Source organism: Ambystoma mexicanum, chromosome 9 (genome assembly GCF_040938575.1).
Source record: "Ambystoma mexicanum isolate Mex_15411 chromosome 9, UKY_AmexF1_1, whole genome shotgun sequence".
Classification (NCBI taxonomy): Eukaryota; Metazoa; Chordata; class Amphibia; order Caudata; family Ambystomatidae; genus Ambystoma; species Ambystoma mexicanum.
The window spans coordinates 327,866,945-327,882,763 of record NC_090931.1 but is presented as its reverse complement, the minus strand read 5'-3'; the positions used below and the strand labels follow the sequence as shown (position 1 = coordinate 327,882,763).

At 46.9% G+C, this 15,819-nt stretch overlaps 1 protein-coding gene across 1 annotated transcript in view; it reads left to right on the top strand.

Moving 5' to 3' along the window:
• The window catches only part of RFC2 (replication factor C subunit 2), a 183,827-nt gene that overhangs the window by 87,333 nt on the left and 80,675 nt on the right, over positions 1 to 15,819 (top strand). The window contains exons 5-6 of the mRNA XM_069614736.1: positions 9,915 to 10,016; positions 13,723 to 13,823. Coding sequence (XP_069470837.1) covers positions 9,915 to 10,016; positions 13,723 to 13,823 — 203 coding nt within the window. The remainder of the gene's footprint in view (positions 1 to 9,914; positions 10,017 to 13,722; positions 13,824 to 15,819) is intronic.

The following is a 15,819-nucleotide window of genomic DNA, read 5'->3' as shown; positions in this document are numbered from 1 at the left end:
ACTCTGCCTCCAACTGGCCCACCAACCAGGGTAACACCCAGTTCAGTCAAAGAGGCCAACGCCGTGGCAAAGGAAGAGGTCGTGGCTCCAGCCCCAGAGGTTCCACGCCCAATACCAGCAAATGACCCGAAAATTCGGGTCCCCTCCCATGCATCACCGGTCGGGGCCGGCTAACATCGTTCCTTTCAGCATGGGAGGGAATCACGTCAGACCGTTGGGTATTATCCACCATAGCCCACGGATACTGCATCGAGTTCAACGGTTCCCTGAAGTACAAACCCCCACGGAACCGGCGCATGACACCGCAACACCTCTCCATTCTTCTTCAAGAGGTGGAAGAACTACTGAAGAAAGAAGCTATAGAGCCCGTCCCCCTATCACAGGTAACCGAAGGTATCTATTCAGTGTACTTCCTTGTACCCAAAAAGGACTTAACCATGCGCCCTGTATTAGATCTGCGCCCAGCGAACATATTTGTCAAACCCCAAAAGTTTCGTATGGTGACCTTACAGGAGGTAATCCCACTGTTATCACAAGGGGATTACATGACAACACTGGACATGAAAGATGCATACTTTCATATTTTAATGTTGACATCGCACAGAAAATACCTCAGGTTCAAAATAGAGGACAAACACTACCAGTTCAGAGTACTACCCTTCGGGATAGCATCTGCACCAAGGGTATTCACGAAAGTACTGGCAGTGGCAGCGGCCCACCTGCGCAGATTATCCATCCCGGTATACCCTTACCTCGACGACTGGCTCATAACAGGGGATTCTTACGAAACATGCTTCTCCAATACCCAAAAGACCGTAGACCTTTTGTCCCAACTGGGCTTCTCCATCAACGAAAAGAAGTCCAGCTTAGACCCCAGCCAAACAAAACCATTCCTAGGGGCTCTAATTCGAACAAGGGACGGCCTCGTATTCCCCTCCAACGAGAGGGTCCAAAACATGCTGTTTCAAATTCCCCATTATGTAGCAGGCCGAGAGGTGACGGTACGCAAAGCAATGCGCTTGCTAGGGATGATGGCGTCATGTATTTATTTGGTACCTCACGCGCGCCTGCGCATGCGCCCAATGCAAGAGTGGCTCTACAGCCAGTGGTGTCAGGCCAGCGGACAATGGGACGATCTAGTGGTGGTCTCGCAGGCCTTGGTTCTCTCGCTACGGTGGTGGACAAAAGAAAACCTGTTATTAGGGAAAACTTTTGCCACACCCGCAGTGGAAGCCACTCTAACCACAGACGCATCCCTTACAGGATGGGGGGCTCACCTATCCCATCAAACGGCACACGGAGTGTGGACTCCGAGTTTAGCATCCAAGCATATAAACCTGCTGGAACTACTAGCGGTGTTCAAAGCACTGAAAGCCTTTCAGGAACACTTACAAGGAAAGACAGTGATGGTCCTCACAGACAGCACCACAGCCATGTACTACCTCAACAAGCAAGGGGGCACTCACTCTCCAGGACTATCCAAGCTGTCCCAGAATATATGGAAGTGGGCTCTCAAACACAACATGTTCCTACTAGCACAACATGTACCAGGGGAACTCAATCTGCTAGCAGACAAACTCAGCAGAGACTTCCCCCTGCCCGAAGAGTACGAGTGGCAATTGCACGAAGACATCGTCTTAGACATCTTCACGCAATGGGGATTCCCGGAAATAGACCTGTTCGCAACCCTGGAGAACTCACAATGCCAAAGTTACGCCTCCAGGTACCCCCAGAACCAGTCCAAGGGGAACGGTCTGTCGATTCAATGGTCAGGGAAATTTGTTTACGCCTTTCCCCCGACTCCCCTTCTCAACAAAGTGGTGCACAAGATGCACCAGGAGCAGGTTACCATGATACTAGTGGCCCCAATGTGGGCACGGCAACCTTGGTTCGCTCACTTGATGGAGATGTCCCTATCTCCCCCAGTGAAACTTCCCTGCCCGTACAACATGCTGTCACAAGACAAGGGCAGGACACTGCATCCATGCCCTCAGACCATGAACTTAGCAGCCTGGCTCCTGAGATCATAGAATTTGGACATTTACAACTCCCACAGAGATGTATGGACATCCTCAGGGAAGCCAGAAAACCTAATACTCGACACTGCTATTCTAGCAAATGGAAAAGATTCGTTATCTGGTGTAGAGGTACTAGCATCAACCCAGTTGACTGCTCTCCTACTGACATTATTCTATACTTGACCCATTTACTGGATTCAGGTTTAGTGTTCAATTCCATTAAAGTCCACCTAGCGGCACTTTCTGCATACACCACTTCCCAACTTAAAGTGTCGTGGTGGAAGATACCAGTTATCAAAGCCTTCATGGAGGGGGTAAAGAGGATACACCCTCCGATAGCTAACCCAGCTCCCGGATGGGACTTAAATGTGGTACTTTCCAGACTCATGGGCCCTCCCTTCGAACCCATGCACAAGGCAACTCTTAAAGATATCACCCTTAAGACTGCTTTCCTAATAGCTATCACCTCCATTAGGAGAATAAGTGAACTACAGGCTCTTTCTGTACTAGACCCCTTCGTAACAGTTCACAAAAATAAAGTGGTTCTACGCACACACCCAAGGTTTGCACCTAAATTCATCTCGAAATTTCATGTAAACCAAACTATAGAACTACCAACGTTCTTTCAAAACCCTTCCAGCTCGGGAGAAAAAAGTCTGCATACACTAGATGTACGCAGAGCTGTCATGTTCTACATGGAAAGAACCAGACCACTGAGAAAGACTAATCAGTTCTTTGTCTCGGTGGCAGCAGGAAGAGAAGGAGATGCGGTCTCAAAATCCACTATATCTAGATGGATTGTTCAATGCATCACTCTCTGTTACACTCTTGCTAAGAGAGAACTACCCTACAAGCCAAGAGCACATTCCACTCGAGGCACTGGGGCTTCCATAGCATTCATTGCAAATGTTCCCCTTGAGTCCATCTGCAAAGCGGCTACCTGGAGTTCTGTGCACACCTTTACAAAACACTACTGTCTAGATGCACACTCTAGATCTGACTCCCAGGTGGGACAGGCAGTATTAAGACATCTTTTCTCTACTGTTCCTTCTCATAACCCACCGCCAACTCCGGGTACTGCTCGCTAGTCTATGCACAGCATGTGATTCTAAGCAGATTAACAAACATCAGAAGACAATGCATTACTTACCGTAAAAGCATTTCTGATGGTTGTATCTGCTTAGATTCACATGCGCCCACCCTTCCTCCCCGCTCGGATGGAAGGAACATAGACTTCCTTTATATCTCTCTTTTCTGTACTCACTCACGTCTATAAGGCTCCCTCAGGGCAGAAAAATACAAACAGAGGGACCTCGACGCGTGAGGGATTGTGGGTACAACGCACGTCACTATAGGGATAGTGTTACAGACACGCCTTGTCGACGTCCCCTTTTCGACTACGAAAAACAAAATGCAATACTCCGCAGTGACCACTGGATGTCGGACCTATGCACAGCATGTGAATCTAAGCAGATACAACCATCAGAAATGCTTTTACGGTAAGTAATGCATTGTCATACCAAAGGTTGGTGTTGCTTACACTGTAGTCCTAATTGTATGTGGTGGTCCCAGCGGGTACTGCATGTAATTCTGCCTAACAAGGGTGCAATCATTTTACAACATTTACGTAGTGTACACTTTTTAAAAAAAAAATTTGTTGTTTTTCTCTTTCTCCAGCCATTTTGATTTAGGCCTTCCCTTGGTCTGTATCGACCATGAGGTAGGCCTAAAATGACTGTTGTGGACTCACTCTGTGCCTAGGACTATACCCTCTAGAGTGGTTGCTAAAACATTAGTGTGCCTGCCTGGTGTGATTTGAAATCTAGCTCTGACCATGCTTTATCCTGTATCCAGTAGAGACCCTGTCCATTTGTCAAATTCTTACCCAAGTTGCAGGCGGATTGCCACAAAGATGGACTGCATCCGAGGACATGCTTTGACAATATGGGCTGGACATTGGCACTTTAATTTTTTCCCCTGGTTTCTTCGAAGGCAGCTTTTCCTCAAATCAAACCCCCTTCGACACAAGGCCTATATATGACAGTAGTCTAATTCTACCTGCTGCTGTAAAAACAGATTGACACTTTTCCTGCTATTAACCCAAACACTTAGTTAAATATTGAGGCGAGTCGCGTGGCTACGAGGGCCATGTAGGAGGACGCGATCTGGAGGAGCTCCCGAGATCCTGAAATGATCCTGGCGAAATAGTGCATAACAACGTGCCTATGACTGCTGAAAACACACATGTTGGTGTGTGAACGGACTGTCTGCGCTTGGTGAACTTTTGGAATGCGTTGGAGGAATTGCGGCAGAGTTTTGTGTGAAAAAGATGAGGAGCGCGGGAGACGGAAGACGAAACAAAATGGCCGATCAACGACCGGAACAAAGGAAGGAGTAGGCCGCACGGTGGTCGGGCGACAGGAGCGGACTGTGTGCGTATTTGTAACTTGCGCGGAACACAGGTCCCCTATGTTGGGATACTGACGCGAATCGGCCTGTATTTCTAGAGTGTTCTACTAATGGCGTAGGCTTTTGGGCATGTGATAGAGGGCTGAGGCCGCACTAAGACGCATCGAAGTAGCAAGACACTGTGCATGGAAAGCTTGGCGTGAGAAGCTCAGAGTTTGTGGACTGGGAGTGTCATAAATACATGTTGCTGTATCCGGCGAAATTGAAAGTTTTTCATAAACACAGGACTTTGTTTTTTGAGACTCTGGCGGACGCCATGGGATGGCTCGACGCGCAGGGATGCCCCCAGGAGCCAGACGTCCGGATGGGAAGAGGAGATTGAGGAGATAAGTAGTGCACGAGGAGGGCACTACAAGATGGCGCTGAATAGGACTCTGGGACTTGATTATAGTCATTTGAGCGGCCTTAGGCAGAGAAGGCCAGACCGTTAAACAACATGTTATGAGCACTGTGACTATTGCTGTTTTTAGGGGAGCCTTGCAGAGTGGATCTCTTTACCCCATTTAGTAACCTTAGTTAAGTGGCCATTAGGGCGACTTCACCCTACTGAGCTCTGAGCATTGGTTGGTGCTTGCAGGGCTAGATGTGGGGGTGCCTGAGTTCCATGGATGGAGCTGGGCAGCAGTTGGGGAGTGTGGTGTTGGGGAAGGGGTGGGGAGGGAAGTGGGGAGTTTGGGGTGTACATAGTTATGGGGAGTTCGAGTTTGTACATGAGGCTACAAGAAGGAGCTAGAGGGTTGTATCTGTATCGCATGGGCAGGTGGGATTGGCTGCACGGAAGGGGGAGGATACTTATGAGCTATGGGAGATCTTAAGATCGTAACGTGGAATGTCAGGGGACTCAATTGTTAAAGAGGAACAAGGTCATGATCTATTTGAAAAGACAGAAGATTGATATTGCACTGTTGCAGGAGACTCATCTGACGCGGGAAAAGTTGGAGCTGGTGGGGAAGAAGTGGAGAAGTATTGTAGTGGGTTCTCCGTATTCTGCCTACGCCAGGGGAGTGTTGGTCTGGGTGGCACCGCACGTTCACCTCCAACTTACACAGGAGGTGGTGGATACAGAGGGGAGGATGGCTATATTCAAGGCGCTGGTGGAGAATAAAGAGGTGTGCATTGTAAATAAGTATGCCCCCAATCAAAACACGGCGGCATATTTTAGGACTCTGTGTACCAACCTGGGTACGTGTGTGTGGGGGGGGGGGGATTTTAATTGTGTGCTGAACCCCAGGGTAGACAGATCTGATAAGATTGATAGGCCCACCCCAGAAGCCAGGGCATTGCAGACGCTGCTCGACGACTTCGGGCTGGCAGATGTTTGGAGACTGAAACATCCTAATGGGGAGCAGAATTTGCATTACTCAGCCCCGCAACAACTGCATACGAGATTTTTTTTTGCCACTCCAGATGTGGTGGTAGAGACCACCCAAATAGAATACAAAGCGAGGGTCCTGTCGGACCACTCGCCTCTGGTCCTGGGGTGGCAGTACTGCCGCCCCAGGGCGCAGATACCGACGTGGCGCCTCCGTGCTGAGGCGCTCAAGGATCCGGTCTTCAGAGAGGATATCAGAGACAAGATTATACATTATTTCGAAGAGAACACTGGCAGTGTGGACTCGGCGGACACGCTCTGGGAAGCCTTTAAGGTGGTGTTGCGGGGTGCTACGATCGCTAAATCAAAGGGCCTGCATGGTTGGTGTCCCGACGGAGTTAGGGGGAGCTGAGGATGAACTGGAAAGGGAACTCAATAGTGGAGGGGGGGATGCAGAGCTAGTACTTAAACTACAGCAGCGGTGTGCGGAACTTTGGGAAAGGCTCTGCAACCTTAACTATAAGAAGTATGTTGAGAGGCAGCATGCAGGTGGGGATAAAACGGGCCGCCTCTTAGCGTGGCTATACAAGAGTGAAACCCCTAGGCCCCCGATTAGGACGATAACCAGAGGAGATGGAGAGGTAGCGGACACCCAAGAAGGAATCAATGATGCATTCTTGTATTATTACAGGGCACTATATGAGGACAGATGGGGTGGGGGGGGCAGCCGAGAGGAGATAAGGGAAACTTTGAGAGATATTGGATTACCTAAGATTAGTGCTGAAGAAAGAGAAGAGCTGGATACACCGATTACTTTGGAGGAATTGTATGAGGTGGTGAGGCAGCTGCCCACCAGTAAGACCCCGGGAGCGGACGGACTTCCTAGCGAATTTTATAAAGCATATAGAGAGGAGGTACTCTTTTCCCCCGCCCCCCCCCCCCCCATGCTAGAAATGCTTAATGAATCGTTTGAGGTGGGCCGGTTGACGGAATCGCTTAGAGAAGCGATCATAATACCGCTCCCTAAGCCCAACAAACCAGGGCATAGCTGTGGCTCCTACAGACCCTTGTCAATGCTGAATCAGGACGGCAAGATATTGACGGCGGTTCTGGCTAATAGATTGCGGAGAGTTATTAGTAAATTGATACATCCGGACCAAACAGGTTATGTCCCCAACAGGAATATAACCCACAACCATAGGCGACTCCACCGGGTGGTTGAATGGGGGAGCAAGAGCGAGGGCGAAATGGCGGTTGTGCCCTTAGATGCAGTCAAAGCTTTCGATTCAGTCAGGTGGTCGTGGTTGCTGGAGGCCCTGAGGGAATACGGGATGGGGCCGGGCTACATTATGTTGCTGTACAGTGAGCCGCTAGCTAGGGTTCGTACAGGAGCGGTGATATCCGAGAGGTGGCAACTTAGCAGAGGCACCAGACAAGGGTGCCCCTGGTCCCTGATGTTATATATACTGGCCCTGGAGCCCCTGGCAGTGTACCTTCGGCAACAATATGACATGATGGGCATCGAGGTAGGGGGAGAGAAACACCTAATATCCCTGTATGCTGACGATTTGCTATTATATTTGAAATATCCAGAGGAAAATCTTCAATATATTCTGGAGGTAATGGAAAGGTATGCGGAACTGTCTGGCATAGCGGTGAACCCCCAAAAATCGAGCATATTCCCATTGGGTAGCTATAGAGGAACCCTTCCGGAGCGGTTGCCAGTGTTGCTGATACCATGGGCGTTTGGTTCCTTCCGCTACCTCGGAATAGATGTGTATCACACGGTAGAGGAAGAACATTTGCATAACACCGAGGTGGCTGTGGGAAAAATCCGTATAAGCATGAAGTTTTGGGAGAAGTTGCCGTTGGCAATGATGGGACGGGGGGGCGTTGCTTAAAATGGTGGTCCTGCCTAGGCTCTTACATTTTTTCGCCAATATTCCATATATGATACCTAAGAAGTTTTTTGCCAAGCTGAATAGTATGTGCAGAGACTTCCTATGGCATGGCACCCGGAATAGAGTGGCGCTATGGAAGTTGCAGAATTTCCATGAGAGGGGGGTATTAAGCTGCCTAATTTTGATGCCTATTATGTAGCTGGTCAGTTGCAATATGTGGTCAAATGGCTCTCTGATGAGGCAACTCCCGAATTTAGGCTGTTTGGACAGGACTGCACTCCGTTTTACCTGAAGGAAATTATTTGGTTGCCTAGTTCAGAAATGAAGGAGCGCCCGGGAATGATGTTGCTGGGGTGGAAGATGTGGCGTAGAGTATGTCGAATGATGGAGGACCCGTACCCGTGTTCCCCGCAGGTGCCGTTGGTTGCTTTGGCAGGGGAAGACAAGCAACTAAGGATGATAATCAGGACCTACTGGGAGTCGGTCGGGCTGGTTACATTGGGGGATGTTTGGCAAGAGGGGACCATTAGGGATTTTGAAGGACTAGGGGAAGAGGCGGGCTTGCACAGGGGCCAGTATGTTACATACCTAAGGCTGGTGCAGAATATTCGTAAAATCTGGCCTGAGACTGTACTGGCGGAGGAACCAGACGCCACTATGGGGACAATATGACATATCAGAAGGGGGGGTATGAGATCTCTAGATTGTATGAGATGGTGATGACCCGGGTTGGGAAGGAGTTGACGCATTTGAGGTTGGATTGGGAAGCAGAGGTGGGAGCACAGATGGAGGATGGGATGTGGGAGCGTGCTATGGGATACCGCAAGAAGGTGTCGAGAAATGCTAGATTACAACAAATACAGTTGTATATAACGCACAGAGCTTATATGACCCCGATGAGAATATCTAAGTTCGGAAATGCGGGACGACAAGCGTGCCCGAAATGCGACAAGGAAAATGCTGATATGACACACATGTTTTGGTCTTGCCCAGTGATTGAGAGTTTCTGGGGAGAAGTGGCGCAAAAACTAGCGGACAAAGGGGTCACGCTCATTATAGATGCAGCCTGGGCCTGCCTGTTGGGAGGGTTTCCCAGACCACGGAAACTTAAACATGTAGGGAAATTGAAGGACTTGGCATATGTGCTCGCAAAACGGAGGATTGCCATGGGATGGAAGCAGTGTCATAAGCCACGGGTGGAGGTATGGTGGCGGGAATTGCAGAAATGGGCGGAGGCTGAAACGGTGGTATGGCAGGAGGCATGTAGCATGAGTGGGGAAGAAGTGGGTACCCTGATGGCATGGAGAGTATTAATAGCATGACTGTTTGGAACAATAACGGATTCTGCAGACTCAGAAGGAGGTGATACCCTGCCACACATAGCAGATACGGAAAGTGAAGGACAAACAAGCTCTTGAGGGGGGAGGGATTGGGGGAGCAGTGGTCTTGACTAATTGATGTTCATGTGATTGTTGCAAAAAGCGCTGCCAGTTTGGTTTGTATTGTTTTAAAAATTAATAAAAAACGTTTAAAAATAAATTAAAAAAAAAAAATATTGAGGCGATATGCCCCGAGGTGGCGGGCCCAGTTAAGGGCCCAAGCAAAGTGAGGTACCCGTAATGAAGGTGGCGAGCCATTACCCACCGAGTGAGCTTCCTCATGACCTTGCTGGGCGTATTCCCCCAGGGATACGAATGCTAGCAGCGTGAGACCATGAAAGCTTTATGAATGTCTGCGGTTCTGGCCTTGCTCACCGATGCCCATGTTTACACCCTATTCTTACACGCACAAGCTTATTTCTACCTTCATGATGTTTTGCAGCACAGCGTTGGGCCTCGATTTCAATATGGCTGCTACTTTCTAAGATGGCCTTCCATCCCCAGTGTAACCCGCACCCACAGCGTGCACTAATCTACCCGCTCTGTGGTCCCTGTGGACACCCCACTTGCCCTGCAACCTCCCTGACCCCCTACACCATACTTTCAGGTCTCTGCCTTATCCGAAACCAATTGGGGACCGGGGGGGGGTCCTGGGGCGATCGCCCCCTTCCCAACAAGTGGCTGTAAGGGGTGATATTGGGGAATTGCTTGGCGGTCCTGGTACAATTTTTAAGAGTAATATAGATTGTCTGCTATCCTTGGAGCTAGGCTTTGTGGATGTACCAGTTTTGCTTGGATCCGACTTTGTAAATTGTTTTTCTCAATTTTGTTTTAGAGGCATTGATGTGGTGAGAAACAAAATTAAAATGTTTGCTCAGCAGAAAGTCACACTTCCTAAAGGCCGTCACAAAATGATCATCCTGGATGAAGCAGACAGGTATTTGAGCCCATTTTGCCTGCCTCCCTGAAACTAAACAGCAGAGCTTTTATTGAAATGAACAAAGTTTATCATCCAACACCTAAACTGGCCATATATTTTATTAGTAGAACTTTTGAGCTCTGGATAACTGTGCTTAACATTAGTAACTGTCCTAACACATGCATACGCCTAGTTGGGTGGTTTTGAGTTCAGTGCACTTTGAGCAGAGGTACCACTGGATGGGTTCACTAAATGAGTGGAGCTATTGGAGGAATGTTGCGTTTTTTGTTCAATCAGAAATGTCAGTGGGTTATGAGGCATTCATATCTAGACGACCCCTCTGGGAAATGAAAACAATGTTCAGCTTGTGAGTTCTTCGGAACCTATGGTATTCAAGCAAGCCATGCAATTTGTCAATTGCCTTCCAACGCATGCATTTTAGTCAAATATTTTTAAGTAGACGATAGGGAAGAATGATTTTAAATTCAGTCCTCCAAAATGTTTACTCTCCAACAGCTATTGGTAAGTGATAATGGATTCTTGCCCAGTGACATACTATTGTCCAAATTGCAACTTAGATTTTCTGTCTCAGGCCCTACTTTATGCCCACGGATCAAAACCTACAATGTTTAAAATGAGTACTTTCTCAGGAAGAGTAGTGGATTGGTCAACGGGGTGCTAAGATTCAAGTGAGCTAGAAAATAATTGTTGTTTTTGATCTCTACTCTTCTCGTTTAAACAATTTCCAATTGAGAATGGTTACTAGCCTTTCTAAGCTCAACACCATGGGATGTGCTGTACAAACATGATTGCGACCAAACAATTGTAAAAAAGAAAAGTGGTGTCTGGGTGCGTGTTTGTAACTATACTGTCCTTTTTTTAATTTCTTTTTTATGTTGTCTCATTTGGAATGTTAACCTGCCATTTTAAACCGTCTGGCTGTGTGATCGTGCAGTGATTTTGGTAGAATGAAGTCTGACAATTGCTGACTGTGCTTCTAGTAAACTGCTCATTTGCAATTGCCATGTGTTGGTGTGTACATGTTGGGAGTTTTCCTAAAGTCCACTTGCGGTAAGACTTCATTAAACTATATCCCTTGGCATGCATGTCCTCAACTCTTAGTACAAGTCTGTACTACTCGAGGAACCTTGATAGAATGGCAGAGCAGTCAGGCTCATCATAGGAGGAAGTTGTGAGCTGTAGGCAACTACGGAGAGACCAGTTAGTACACTATTTCAAAGTAACACTTGCACAGATAATGTTATATTAAAATAAAATATATAATGTATTATCTTTACACAAGGAAGTCAGAAATTTACTTGGTTCAATTAACCAACACACTAAGGAAAATGTATAATTACTTTTCAAAGGCCATTGCTTCAATGGTAATTGCTTGTGGTTACAGTTGTTTGACACTAATGACAGTTCTACCGTATTATCGGTAATGCCTCGCACACGGACAAAGATATACAGTACTTGTATTTAGTTAGCAGAACCATATAAGATGGTCTCTTAGGAAGGAAAAGGGTTGGTTAGTCCTACAGTAGTAAAGCTTAACGTTCTAGAGACACTTTCCTGGCAAACTAAAGCTTTTAAAGTCCAATCCCTAACTTTATGCAAAAGTCAGTCCAGAAAGAGCTCTAGGTGTTATGTTGCAGTAGAACAGCAAAAGTTCCTTAGGATACTTTTGGTCTCTAGGAAAATATAATTGAAGAGTTAGCTCAGCGATGGACACTCTGCAAACTAAAGGGACACAAGCCAGCAGCTTGGGTTGGAGGTTAAAGTGGACACTGGACACCTTTGTGCACTCCCAATATTCTGGAGCGACTTCATGATTCTAGGTAAGCAGCACCTTTCACCCCGCAGTACCTTAGGTCAGAAGAAATGTAGCTGGATTCTCCTCTGGGTAGCAGTGATGGTCCCGCTCTCCGGATTCCTCGTTCTGGTGGTGAGAGGGTGGGCTTTGAAGGGGGATCTCTTTTTCTCTTTCTCTTTCTCTCCTGGTTTTGGCACCTTTTTATCAGCTCCACACTAGGGACGGTACTCGCCCGGTCGATCTTCGCTTCTGAAGTGATGCAAATGGGCTGCAGGCATCGGTGGTAGTCTTCAGTTACTTCAGTTTCCAATGGTCGACTTGCCTTTCACCTCAGGAACCTCACCTTTTATTCAGTTTCACCATACACTCTGCTGCAGTCTCTGTCAGCAGTTTACAGAAAGGGGTGTGTGGCTGTCCAGTCAGGACAGATAGCCCCCTAGTGGGCACTGGTTCCATTCAGGCACTCGGGCAGTCAAAGGGCAGGGGAGTGAACCTCTCCCCCGCCCCCCTTCCTGCACACACACTGGAGCCTAGGTGGGGCTACCCACGGGTTCCCACCAAAGACGCACACAGACCTCCCCCTCCCAGAATGGTTGAAGAAGGGCTAACAAAGAACCATGCTAGAAATTCCGAAAAAAAGAAAGGGGGCCCCATGTTGGCACATAAGTGCATAACCGAGACTGTCAATACAGTCTGCTGTAAGAAGTAGCACAATAGTTGGTATAACACGGCCACTGCCACCAGCCATAACTATAGGCTTGTCTATGTAACTAGAAAGTCACAGGAGCAGAGATCAGGGGGATACTAGATATCCCCTTAGCACTCCGCATAGGGAGGTGTGTGCTAACTCTCATAGTATAACGTTTTAGGAAGGATATAAAATATCCCTCTATCCTTACGAACAGTAGTTGATAGTAAAATCTCAAAGGATCCCCGGTAACACTGCACACGGGGTACTGTGCGCTGCAACAGTAAAACACAGATGCCTTAAGAGAGATGGAGGAAAGCGGACTCCATAAGAAAGTTAAAACATAGAGAACAGAGTTCCAAGATGAGTGGGGAAAAGACTCTCATTCAGGATAGAAAGAGAAAGGTCTCAAAATCCAGCAAATTGTGCTGGGGGGACGGAGAGGGGGGGGGGTTTCTCACTAGGAGAGGGGATGAAGCATAAAGGTCTAGAAATCCAGCAAATGGCAAATGGTGCTTGGGGGGGGGGGGGGGTTCATTAGGAGAAGGTATGAAGCAAAACAATGGTGCCGCTCCCCAACTCCACATAATGTCAGTGTAACCAGGGTGATGCATTACTGGTTATGATGTACGTCTTCCATTACCGTGCTGTTAAGGTAACACATGACGATATTGCATATCTTTGTCTAAGCCCCTTACTGGAAACCCAATGGCATAGTAATGCTGATGGTGGTTGTGTGGTGGGCTTTGTCAGTAACTAGTGCTGGGTGTATGGTTGGTCCTGACAAGGCTAGGCAACCTAAGAACACTCCAGGAGTGATGGGCAACATAAAAGATTGTTTTGTGATCTTGGAGTGTGCATGGTGCTGCAGTCAAGAGTGCACACTGATTCAGTAAACTGACTGCAGTTGTGGGTCCTGCTATGCGCATTCACTTAATCTGATGAAGAGGCAGTGAAGCCTCACAGGAGGAAACTTTGATATAGCGTCAGAACAAAGGGATCAGAAGAGGATGAGTATGTATTTCAACCGTTCCATAGCCCTTTGGCATCAGGGTGCCATGTTTTCAAGTGATGTCACATCACTTATAATTAGACAGTGAAGCTTTTGTGTTTACATGAGAACTGCCATCCTGCGAGAGACCTTGTTAATGGCGTTAACAGCTCTTTTTTGTTTGTGCTTGGTCCATGGCATACTCCTAACTGATCTATTTCTATTACAGCATGACAGATGGAGCCCAACAAGCCCTCAGAAGAACAATGGAAATCTATTCCAAAACGACACGTTTTGCACTTGCATGCAATGCTTCAGATAAAATTATAGGTAAATTACTGTAGTGGGTATTTACTTTGTTGTTTGATTCATTGATCGTTACCAATTGTGACGGTGGTGCCATTTTCATAAAGCACCTGATGATAATTTGCTACAGTATGTCTTCCCTATAAATATCTCCCGTAACTATGCCCATTGCATCAGGCTATGTTTTGTGTTTTGGAAACTATTTGATTACTATGCTTTCCAGGAGTTGCTTTTGCAAAAGGTCTTAGTAAGCAATGCAATTTTTAAATAGGACATGCTTGTAAATTGGGCTTTTTGAGAATTCTTCTGCTCAGTTGACCGAATTTGAAGACCTCAAACTGAATAGCCAATCTCTACCCTTTTCCAAGGATAAGTGCTTTTTAAAATGTCTCATCAATTTAATTGTAACTTCCACCAGGTTTTGCAGTGAATCCACTGTGCCTGTAAATATATTTCCGATTTGTGCTTATGCTATTCACCTATTTGCTCTGCAAGCTTACTAGTGCTGCTTCTTTAAGGCTATGTGCATGTTAGTGAAGATTTCTCTTTTGACAACTTTCCCTCTATAGTTTCTATGGACACCCAATCTTTTTGCTTTTTTTTTTTTAGGTAAAAATGAGTGCAGCCCAACTGGTGTGGGTCTACACAAGACTTAGCTCTTGGTGGTATTAGGTAACCCACCTTTTAATATAGGACTGTCCTGTACTACACATGTTGGTAGTGTGACTGAGCAGCCAGGCTTATCTTAAGAGGGGTAATGTGAGCTGCAGAGCTGTGCAATGAAATCAGTAAATACAAGTATCCAATTACACACTTAAAGTTATATAATACATTATTTATAATCAAAGATATTTAAAGCATTCTTTAAAAAGAAGTAATTAGCTGTAACATTAATCCCAAAAATAGGATTGAATTCAAAACGTTAACAAAGCAGGTGAGTAATTCATGCATATGTCAACATGTTCCAGCACCCGGAAGTGACATTTGTGGTCAGTATAGCATTTATAAAGTATCACCTTTGCAATATTGAGTTTTTAAGGAAGGAAGGGTTACATCAGAACAGACTGATAGGTCATGAACAGTTTGCGTCTCCCAAAGGGATGCAGGCAGTCTATTCTCCCAGCATTAACATGTTCAACATTTAAAACCTGTAAGGGAACAAGCACTACGAAAGCCAATAGGTTCAGAAGGAGGCCTTTAGGGAGCCAGGACAGCCAAAGTCAATGGACGAAGTCAAAGTTATGATGCTCTTAGAAAAATGTTCTTAAATAGTCGGTGTTCAAAAGAGAAATCACAGCAGCTCAAGAACAAGCTGTAAGGCCAATGCAGGTAAGTTGAGGTCAACTTAGTGTAGGGTTACATTGCACTCCTAAAGATGTGAAGCACTCCAAATGGCAAACGGATAAAATACCCCGAGCCTCACAGTACCTTGAAAAATTAAGAAAGTGTTCCAGGGTTGCCTTCATGATGCAATGTAGTAGACCCTTGTTCCTGGTCCTTGGTCATGATGACGAAAGGGAGGACGTCTGGCGGGCTCCTGCGGCAGCAGAGTGACTCAGCAGGAATGGATTTCTGTTGATTTAGCGGCTTTATGGTTTTGGCACCTTTTTTTCTCAGCGCCAACGAAAAACGAAAAGCTATGGTTAGGATTTCCTTGATCCTTCGCTCCTGAACTCTGGTGAGGGGACTATGGATGCAGATTTTGTGCTTCTGTAGGGTCTTCTGGATGCCCACCAAGATCTGTCCGGATTCGGACTTCGGTAGACAATGCACTCACAAGTGATCGAGGTACCCCGGGTATTGGGCTTCAGCAGCCTTGGAAAATCGCAGCAAGTCGGGGGTTGTGCCAAAATGGTTTGTCTTGAGGGCTAGTTTGTCCCACCAGCCTAAGGGAGGAAGTCGTCTTTATGGGTCTTCTCTGTTGATTCGAAAACTAGGTCAGCACAGCTGCAGGGCTTCACCGGGCACTTTGCGTCTTGGAGGGTGCTGCTGGCATCTTCCTTTGTCTTCTGCTTCGGAT